General features: G+C 36.1%; 2 protein-coding genes across 4 annotated transcripts; one reads left to right on the top strand and one right to left on the bottom strand.

Moving 5' to 3' along the window:
- Positions 1-308: 308 nt before the first annotated feature.
- Positions 309-6,359, bottom strand: LOC133823389 (protein STRUBBELIG-RECEPTOR FAMILY 2). 3 transcript variants are annotated; one of them, XM_062256162.1, is made up of 17 exons: positions 6,106-6,359; positions 5,748-5,857; positions 4,932-5,064; positions 4,755-4,826; positions 4,602-4,667; positions 4,444-4,515; positions 4,287-4,358; positions 3,894-3,965; positions 3,750-3,815; positions 3,604-3,669; positions 3,169-3,494; positions 2,473-2,744; positions 2,124-2,389; positions 1,743-1,890; positions 1,350-1,489; positions 1,115-1,271; positions 309-1,006 (listed from the first exon to the last, which is right to left on the bottom strand). In XM_062256162.1, the coding sequence occupies exons 2-17, from the start codon at positions 5,839-5,841 to the stop codon at positions 812-814; spliced, it is 2,217 nt and encodes a 738-aa protein (XP_062112146.1). In that variant the 5' UTR covers positions 5,842-5,857; positions 6,106-6,359; the 3' UTR covers positions 309-811. The 3 variants fall into 3 exon arrangements, with proteins under 3 accessions (XP_062112146.1, XP_062112148.1, XP_062112147.1); XM_062256164.1 differs by having other exon boundaries at positions 3,217-3,494; XM_062256163.1 differs by having other exon boundaries at positions 3,604-3,645.
- Positions 6,360-6,682: 323 nt separating this feature from the next.
- LOC133823388 (uncharacterized) lies at positions 6,683-8,364 on the top strand. The gene is made up of 4 exons (XM_062256161.1): positions 6,683-6,881; positions 7,008-7,547; positions 7,793-7,858; positions 7,996-8,364. The coding sequence occupies exons 1-4, from the start codon at positions 6,753-6,755 to the stop codon at positions 8,053-8,055; spliced, it is 795 nt and encodes a 264-aa protein (XP_062112145.1). The 5' UTR covers positions 6,683-6,752; the 3' UTR covers positions 8,056-8,364.
- The last annotated feature ends 1,709 nt before the right edge of the window (positions 8,365-10,073 follow it).

The raw sequence follows: 10,073 nt of genomic DNA, 5'->3' as shown, positions 1-10,073 counted from the left end.
TCATAGTTTTTTTAAGATGAAATTTTTATTATTTTTATTTTTAGTAACATTTCAATAATTTATTAATTAGGTTTTAGTAACTGTTTTATGTAAATAAGTTTTTATTTAATTTTAACCAACAAAAAATTTACTTAGGCATTAAAGTGTAAAAAAAATGAACTACATAGGTATATATGCCGCAAATTTTTCAAAAATGAATTTTGCTGCTAACCGGGTGCTATGGCGTGTACTGCTTGACACGCTTAACAACCCAAAGACCAACGTTCGCATCGAAAGAATAACAGGATGTATTTTTGCCACAAAAAAAGTGTAACAAAATAAACTACATAGGTATTCATGTCGTAAATTTTCCTATCTTACTCCCTAAAAAAATTACATTTTAAAAATCTTAAATTATGATTCTCAGTGGAGGAGTCACAAGAAAAGTGAAGTGAAAAGACAAAGGAGGAGATGAGATGCAAGAACAAGAATTACCCTAATTGCTATGGCTACGAACTAACTCTTAATAATAAGTGCAATTCATTTTATTGTTATTATTAAGAACTAAAAAAATCCTAAAATGGTGCTCCTTTTGATATCTAAGTCATTAAGAAGTGTGTGAAGTGTACACCAACTTCTTGTCAATTTTTACTAAGCAAGTAAAACAGTTGAGCTTTTTCTTGTCAGTCTGTACAACATTTTACAGATCACAGCAACTCCTACATGTACAAATCTAGCTCAAGTTCAAGTGAAAAAATTCTACTTGAACTGTGACAAAGAGTGCCAAAAAGTCAGTTGTTCAACATACAGCTCAGTGAAGGGTGTTCCAGTACTAGCCTTCATCAACGGACGAATTGCTCAAATCAGGTGATAATAAGAAGCGGGTGTTGGTAGAACGGAAAGACTTCTCATCAATTTCGGGACCGGGACCATCTCCTCCACTGCTTTGCTCCATATTTACCTTTTCTATCAGACGTTTAAGTGATTCCACAACTTCAGACATTGGTGGTCTGAATTCCTTAACAGGCTGTTCAAGTTTCAGTCAATCTCAATAAGTTCTGTTCATAAACAACTTACAACCAAAAAAAAAAAAGAAATCATATAATAGAGCCTTCATCAGGTGTAATCTTAATACCTGTATGCAGAGGGAGACTATATCAGCAAATTGGGAGAGAACTCTGAAAGAAAATGTTCTTTTAATGCCTGGCTCAACCATCTGTTCCAAACTCTCGCTGTCATGAAGCCGTGACGAAGCCCATTTCACCAGACATTGCTCTTCCCTTTGTCTTGAACTGTGTCAAAACAAGATTGATAATCCAGACATAAAATTAAGGTTGTTGAGAACTAAAAAGAATAGAGCAAAAACGTACTTATCAAAAGGCTTCCTTCCTGTTAATAGCTCCAAAAGCAACACTCCAAAGGCATAAGTGTCACTCTTTCTGCTATCAACTCCTGGTTGACCATGTTCTGGTGCAACGTAGCCAGTGTCACCAATAGCAATTTCGGAAGCCTGTTTGTGTCAGCAAACAGCAATAATTTATTTTTGTTTCCTTTATTTTCTTTCTAACTAACCAGCCTCATTCGAAATGCTACCTCATGTTTTAGGCTATTATATCAGTGTTGCTTATATATCAAACTGGCTAAATGAACTCGAAGAGAAACTTAAATGCCAAATAAATAGTATATGTAAGAGAATTCAGTTTACATAGTAAAGTTGACAAATGACAACTAATTTCAATAAAAACAATTGACAAAGCATGAACCTTGATTTTGACTCTGTTACTTGTAAGTGGCCTCAAAATTGCTAGCCCACAGTCGCAGACATGAGGCATAAGTTCATCATCAAGTAAAATGTTGGCTGATTTTAGGTTGCTGTGAGCAAGTGGAGGCGAGACTGTGGAGTGAAGATAGCTGAAATATAATTTTGAACAATGATTACAATTAAAAAGAAGAAGAAAAGGCTTCTTCATAAAGCTTTGATTAATAAGAGACAAATCACACTTAACCATATTTTCCTGGCTAAAAGGGCATCACAACTAGCAAGTCATCTCCATGCAATAAATAAATAAAAGTACGAGCAAGCAGAACTCCAAAATATAGTTTTTTTTCCAAGAGATATAAACCTATTGGTAGATCATACTTACTCCAAAGCCTGAGCAACAACTATCGCTATCTGGAGCCTGAGGCCCCAAGACAGAGACTTGTATGCACTGCTGTGCAGGGCTTCATCAAGGGTCACATTTCTGACATAGTTGTATATGAGCAGATGTTGCCCATGCTCTACGCAATAACCTATAAGTGGTACAATATTTGGATGCTTCAATCGTGAAACATTCCAAACTACATCCAAAAATTGTTCTTCTTCTTTGAAAGTCAGTGTTACCATGTTGATGTTCTTCACTGCCAAAAGCTGGATAGCCATAATTCTTATTAGATGCCAAAAAAATATATGTATAAGATACTAAGACAGCCTAGAATGGTTCGGCTTTATACTTGGCCATCTGGAAACTCTGCTTTGTACACCGAGCCTAGAGAGCCCTCCCCAAGAAGATTAGTTTCACTAAAGCTGTTTGTAGCTGATTGAAGGTCGGCAATGGTGAAGAGTTTTGCTCTCATTGGGAATCCATGTTTCCTCGTGACACTTTTTCTTTTAGATGTCTTCTGAGTTCTGCTATTGTAAATGGGAGGCATCCTCCTTGGACCAAGAATCGGTGACCTAAAAGTCAATATCTGTGGGCTTTCTTCCGCTTCAGCAGGAGAACTGTCTATAACCAAAAAAAAAAAAAAAAGAATGTATGGCATCATTAAGTGTTTCATACAAGGTCATAAGACCTGTCTATAATCAAGAAAATAGAAACTTATGCCATCATTCTTAAGTGTTTCATACAAACTCAGAACACTAATAGTTGATACAAATAAAAAACTAAAACAAGAAGGTATAAAAAACAGCTTAACAGCATTCATTATATTTCTAACCACTAAATACTGAGAGTATCATATGGCATGATGTAAAACAAGTAAAGATTCTTTCAGAGGATTGAGCTGTGGATTCAGTCTTATGATATATGATACGTCCACCACAAAATCGTTTCTTAACATTAAGAGTGTGCATCAGATCTTAAGGAAAAACTTGTAAGAATTTCAATCATGTTTGAAACACCAAATTTGAAATAAAAGCTATGTGTTTACCTCTAACTGCAGTGACTGGAAGCGAATGCCCTGAATTGTTGTTCAAACCTGAGTTTTGAAGCCTCCTTGCATGGTATTGGTTGATCCGAATGGAAATGTAGATTACAATACATGATGCTACCAGAGTCCCTCCACCAATTATAAAAGCTATTCCACCAGGACCCATACTTTTCTTTTTTGATTCAAATGTTTCGACAATAGGATAGCTCTCAATTGCACTTGACTGGGTTGTTGGAGGGCTACTGATATTTTGTTCAACAGGCACTGTTTCTGACGGGAAATTCCAAGGTGGAGAATTGCCTGGATGGAATTTATTGCCATCCATCCTATTAACAGAAAATGAGGAAAAGTAATCTTCAATGTTAGTTACTTTAGATTTGAATGTTTAATTCATTTAGGAAGAGGAAAGCTAGCAAGAATAGATTTATAGATTACCATAAATTTGGTATTGAAGAAAACTGATATGGAATGATGCCACTGAAATAATTATGTAGGATATTACTGCAAGAGATATGTCTTAGCAGTGAATTAAAGAAATGTATCAGAAGCAATAAAAAATGAAGCCATGGAGCAAAACTTACAGGTCAATTAGTGGAAGTCCAGATAGGTATGTGACTGATCCTGTGAAATGGTTATTCTGCAAATATCTGCGCACATACATTCACATAATAATCCCAGAACATACAACCAAAAAGACTTTACAAGCAGTTAAGAAAACAACTCACAGTCCAGTAAGATTTTTCAGGGATCCAAATGAACTTGGTAAATCTCCAGTGAAATTATTAAATGACAAGTCCCTGTATCATAAAAATATAGTTTGACAACTCAATCAGATTAAATACATATACATCTGTTACAAAAAGCTGTCATTCAATCAACAAAAAGTGCATTAGTTGATAAAATGCCATTTCATTGAAATTAATACATCTCAAATCATTAGCAGTAGACCTTGTTTGTGAATGACTTTGAAGTTTTAATATAAAGTTCTTATTTTACAACACCAACTAATGCAATTTAGTAATTTGCTTCACTTTTTTATCCCATCTACCGATTTCTTTTGTTTCAAGTTGAATTTTTTTTTTAAACAAGTACAAGTAACAATACAAGAAAGAACATACATTTCTCTAAGATTACTCAAGCCAGTAAAAACATTACCCACAGGTCCAGATAAGAAGTTATGGCTTAGGTTCCTGCATTAGAACAATAATAAATTATAACTGAATAAAAATATAACAATAGTTAGCAAAAAAGTTTTCTCTTAGACAAAGAACTCACAAATGCCGGAGATATTTCATGTTTGACAGAGAGTTTGGAATATTATAGGTCAAATTGTTGCATGCCAAATTTCTAAATAATCAAAAAAAAAGGAAAATTGAGTTAGTTGCGATTGTAAAATGTAAATAGAATAAAATTAAGACTAGAATCATGCTTACATATGAGTGGCATTGGCAGGTAATTCATCTGGAATTGGACCCCAAATCCTGTTGAAGCTTATGTCCCTGATAAAAGAAATAAAATAAGCATTGGTAGATTGAGCTTCCACAGAAATTGGTATTTAACAAATAAACAATAAAAAAAACATTTACATTTGCTTCAAGTTACAAAGACTAGAAAGCTGGTGTCCAAGAAAACCTGTAAGGTTTAATCCACGAAGTTTACTGCAAAATAAATGTATATAAGTAATCCATTAATATTTTTAACAATATTACACTCTTAACTGAGTTTAGCTAATTTTAACACCAAAAAAAGGTTACAATAATTACAGGTATATAATAGATGACTCATAACATGAGACTCCTGCCCATGATTCATCACAGGGATCTCCACCCTCCATTCTCCATCCCCTCAGCTCTGATGGAAGGTTCAGATTCCAATAAAGATCTTGAAGAGCTGCGACTGCATGGAACAATAAAAAAAATTTACCAACTTTTAAATAGCGGTAAAAGAGAATAGTTCAAAAAGCAACCTTAAAGAAGAAATAAACAGCCGTTTTTCAAAATGAACGTTTGCTCGAAAAGATTCAACAATAATCTTAAATACGACAATAAGGTCAGAGAACAGACATCAAAATGATACTAATTAAAAAGTAATCATAATTGGAAAGACGATATCAAACATGTTATAAGCATAAGCTAACCACTAATGAGTCAGAAATACGACAAGAGGATAAGAAAATGACGATGAAGTCAATATAAACAAGATCTGAGAACGACACCATAACGTCATATAAAAAGCTACTATGTTCGACACTCAATGTGAGAAACGACACTAATTAATTAGAAGAAAAACAATCCATATGACCCATCTAATGTTTGATTTGGACTCATTTTCCCTCCATTGTCGATGAATACAGAAGCATGTTTTGATTCAAAAGAAGAAGAAATCAGAGTCATGTTCTGTTTGGTTGCCCAGAAAAACAGAGAAACAAAAAGAACATCCGAATACGAAAATCATTTTCTTAAATATTTTTATTGAAGATACTAAAATGTGGTCTTCCCATCGTGCGCTTCCTCCAAATCAAAGTATATCTAGAAAAAAAAAAAGAAACAAGAAAGAATAAAAAATCGTTCGGAGATTACCTTCCGAGGGATTGGTAAATGCCAAAGTCTGTGAAGCCAGAATTGCCGAGAAGACAATTACAGCCGACCACATAGATGCACTCTGGTTTCTCATTACTCACTACGATTTCCTGGGAATACCAAACAAAAATTTGACAAAGATTAGAGAAAGACTATTTGATTTTAGCATTTTCTTTCTCCCTCCCACGCTTTCTTGGAAACCAAACTAGTCATGAAAATCTTCGGAGAAAAAAACAGAGAGACCCGAAAATTATCTTGAATAGAATAAAAAAACGCTTCAATAATAAGTAATGAGAAAAAAAAATCTTTGACAAAAATGCAATTTGTATATTGGTAGTGAGAGAGAGAGAGGTAGTACTGAATCGAGCGTTTTGAATGTGTGTTTTGGAGGTTATTTTCTACAGAGGCCGAACAGTGACAAAAATGGCGGTGCTGATATTCCAAGTAATAGAATGTAGAGGAAGAAGTAGCAATTCTTACTGATCTGGACTCCACGTCATCGAAAACCGTTAGTCGGTAGGAACTCCTTGCTAGGATTCCAAGTAATCCTCAGACCTCAGCACTAAAAGTGGGCCTTACTAGTAGACTTAGTTAGTGGGCCTTACTAGTGGCCTGAGGCCATTTGGGAAAAATTGAGGACTGCACTTTTTTTTTTAGATTAGATAACTAAAATTAGACACTAAATATATTTAGTTGAAATTTACCTATTATTATTATGAGACTTCCTAAATTATCCTTATTTGAGCACATAATTTTAAGTATTGTTATAATATGTATTATATTTGTCATATAATAGTTAAATTAGAAATTCATTCTAATTGTAGCGTGTTTAAAAAGGAAAAAAAAATATGTAATTAAAGAGGTATAATAGGTACATTAATTAAAAATTTAGGTACTAAGATAAAAGTAAAAGATAGTGGGTAATATTAAAGTGGATCATTTCAAACGGATAACAGATCTAATTTCCACCGTTTTTTTTCTTTTTCCGTTCTGAAGCTCACAGCAATGGCGGAATTAGCTCAAAATCGAAGCAATCATGGAGAAGGAGAAGAAAACAACGATTACATGGGGAACCTCTCTCAGTTTGTTCCTCCAGAAACATCAATCTCTCCAAAACATTCTTCATCGAAAAAGGTAAAACCATTAACTTGTTCGATGGTTTCCCTACACAACCATGCATTTTCCTTCTGCTTCTTCTAAGAATTAAGTTTCTCAGTTTCCAAACAGTGATGATTTCTTTTCTTTTTGAACCTTTGACAGGTTTCCAATGCCAAAACCCTAGTGGTTCAATCGTCAAAGAAGAAGGCCAAAACCCTAAATTGGCAGGAGCACAGAAAGCTCGAAAGAGAGAGGAAGCAGATAAAGGAAGACGAGGAAACCCTGGCGAGAGTAGAGGCCCCAATTCCACAATCCAACATAGGGTTCAAATTGTTGAAGCAAATGGGCTACACACCCGGTTCAGCCCTAGGCAAAGGGGGTACGGGTCGGGCTGAGCCGGTGGGGCTCGAGATTCGGCGATCACGAGCCGGGATCGGGCGGGAGGACCTGAGGAAGGAGAAGAGGAAGAGAGAGGAGAGGAAGGCAGAGAAGGAGATGAGAAATGAAGCGGCATTAATGGAGGAATTTGGGTGTAGGAAGAAGTCTCAGTGGAGGAGTAGAAGAGTATTTGTTAATTTTAACAAGGCAAAAGCAGCTTTGGATCAATTGGAGAACAAGGAAGTTATGGTGCCAAAGAAAGATGAGGAAGAGGAAGAACAAGACCTAGAAGATGAAGAAGAAGAGGAAGAGATAACAGAAGAGGTATATATATATATATGTATATATATATATATAAATATGTATAAATTATGAAATGAACCCTTTTGCTTATAAAATTTGTGTAAAATATGCTTACTTGGGCAAATTGATTGCACTTTTCTAATAGGCGAACTTGAACTTCACACTCTTGGGTAACTCATTTGTTTGGTTAAAAACTATTTTATAATTGAGGGTTTTAATTTAGTTGATATTAAATAATTGGTAGTAATCACTCTTATTTAATGCAGTATTTGCAAGAGATATTAATGAAACTGAGAGATGAGCATAGATACTGCCTTTTTTGTGGATTCCAGGTGAGACTTCTTTTTTTTTTTATAATCTAATTACGTTAAAAATCTGTAATATAATAGAAATTCTTAATCTTCTTCTTGGTGAAATTGTTTATTTGCATAATTGTACTGATTGCAAATTTTGCCTTTTCTTCTTCCAGTATGAATCAATGGAGGTTCTCTTGTCCAATTGTCCTGGAATTGATGAAGATGACCACTAATATGATATTCTTTATCATTATGTTAACAAAGTTAGTTTTTTAATGCAAAGCAGCTCTCGTTACCATGGAAGATTTTGCAGGCAACTGAGTAAAGGAAAAAGGATTGAAAAGATAATGTGAGCTCTTCAGAGAAGAAGTTTTTTAGAAGAGGCAGCCACAATTGGCAGAAACCTTTTATTTGTTGACAATTATTGTGGTAGATTTTATGTTTATCGTATACAAGAATTAAAGTAATAAGAAAGTCTAGATTGAGCAGTGTTTTATTAATTAATAAATTAATTATTAAAAATAACAAAAGGTTATGAGCAATTCCAATGATTATTATATATATATTTAGGGATATAGGGAATCTCTTTGGTGAAACTCACAAAAAGAGGTGCACTGGGGTGCCTCATTTTGTTTGCATTCTGTGAATAATTTTTTGTGCGATTTTTTTTTTATTTTATGACTGTGTATGTTTTATTTATTTAGAGTATTTTGTAAATTTTTAGAAAATTCTGAATAATTTACAGTATCAAAATCAAGGTCCAAACAGATTGTTATATTTGTGAATATTTTGAATAATATTTGAATATTGTTTCGAATAATCAGACCGACTTCTTGTTTGGACACACATTTGAGCAAGGGCAACAAATATCCTCGCCTATAGAGTATGATGTCCATGATAACATACATAGTTGCCTGGTAAAGCAACTTCTAAGTTGTTTTCTTGTCCTGCATAACTCACTGGAGACAAGATATTTCACTATGGACTTTATCCAACTGTCATGGGGTTGGACTGCTTCCACTTCCTCAGAGATTCCTCATAGACTAATATGCTTGGAGTGGCCAAGTAGTCAATGGGGACTACATTGATCAGCTCAACATCCTTGGTGGTTGCTAGCTTGGCTAGATCATCAACGTTAGAGTTCTATTCCCGTGACACTTATCGAATGGTGAATTTTTTGAAGTTGTGTAGCATTTCTTGGGTCCTCGCCAAGTAAGCGGCCATTTTCGTCCCAAGGGCCTGGTACTCCCTGAGTAACTAATTAACTACAACTGCGAATTACTGAAAATCTTGAGGCTCTCGGCCTTGAGCTCAAGTGCTATTTGGAGCAGCAACTCCAACAAAGAATGCAGGCTGATAAGCATTGTATCCAGGCGCTGCTCCATATCCCGTCGGAGCGGCACTGAAACTAGCAAGTGGCACGGCTCTAAAGCCAGCTGGCGGAACAATTGGACTGGACTGGGCTCCCGCCACACTCGTTTGGAGAGGAATGTAGGGCAGATACTGGATCCCCAAAGCCACGGAGTTTGGCGTCGTAGGAGCGGGAAAGGGGACAAGCCCATAAAATGCTCCAATCTGGGCATCTTCCCAGTTAATATACTCTTGTGCTCGACGAATGAAGTTGTCGCGCCTACGGAATCCTCTCCGCTGGAGGTCATCCCATAACGGGGACCCCGCACGGATGCTGACCTGTAAAGCCATCAACTGTTGGTCGTTGTCGACCCTCTTGGTCATCGTAGCTTCCTCCTTGAAGCACTTGATGTAAGCTTTGATGGTAACGAAGGATCCCTGCTTTATGTTGGTCAAAGCGTTGACCTCAAAGCTCACCTTCCAAGCATCTACAAATTGTCTTCGAAATGAAGACGACAGCTGGTGCTACAAATGAATGGATCCTGACTTTTGTTTCTTGAACCATTCATCTGTTGGTCCTTTCAAGGTTATCAAGAACACATGACACTTGGAGTCTTCGGAGACGCGATGCACTGACATCAACCTGTTGAACTTCGAAAGGTGGTCGGTGGGATCCATGCTGCCATCATAAGACTTCGTGATAGACATCTTAAAGCCTCCTGGTAATGGGGCTTCCACAACGTGAGGAGCGCATGGCTCCCCATCCTCATCCTCTGAGTCGCAGTCATGGCCCTGTTGTCGGGCCATTCTGAGCATGATCCTCTTTATGTTTTCTAACTCTGCGAGAAGGTGGTCGCAGTCTTGGTTGACACTTTGTGCCGGGTTATCTTTCTTTCGGGCT

Source organism: Humulus lupulus, chromosome 3, assembly GCF_963169125.1.
Source record: "Humulus lupulus chromosome 3, drHumLupu1.1, whole genome shotgun sequence".
NCBI lineage: Eukaryota > Viridiplantae > Streptophyta > Magnoliopsida > Rosales > Cannabaceae > Humulus > Humulus lupulus.
Note: the sequence above shows the minus strand (reverse complement) of the source record. Positions and strands in the feature narration are given on the sequence as shown.

Excerpts from the sequence above, each read along its gene's own strand:
- LOC133823389 (XM_062256162.1), bottom strand. The coding sequence starts at position 5,841 with ATGAGAAACCAGAGTGCATCTATGTGGTCGGCTGTAATTGTCTTCTCG. Across the intron at positions 3,670-3,749 it reads GGACTTCCACTAATTGACCT|TAATATCCTACATAATTATT; the intron begins GTAAGTTTTGCT and ends TATCTCTTGCAG. Across the intron at positions 2,745-3,168 it reads TCCAGTCACTGCAGTTAGAG|ACAGTTCTCCTGCTGAAGCG; the intron begins GTAAACACATAG and ends TTTTGGTTATAG.
- LOC133823388 (XM_062256161.1), top strand. The coding sequence starts at position 6,753 with ATGGCGGAATTAGCTCAAAATCGAAGCAATCATGGAGAAGGAGAAGAA. Across the intron at positions 6,882-7,007 it reads AACATTCTTCATCGAAAAAG|GTTTCCAATGCCAAAACCCT; the intron begins GTAAAACCATTA and ends AACCTTTGACAG. Across the intron at positions 7,548-7,792 it reads AGGAAGAGATAACAGAAGAG|TATTTGCAAGAGATATTAAT; the intron begins GTATATATATAT and ends TATTTAATGCAG.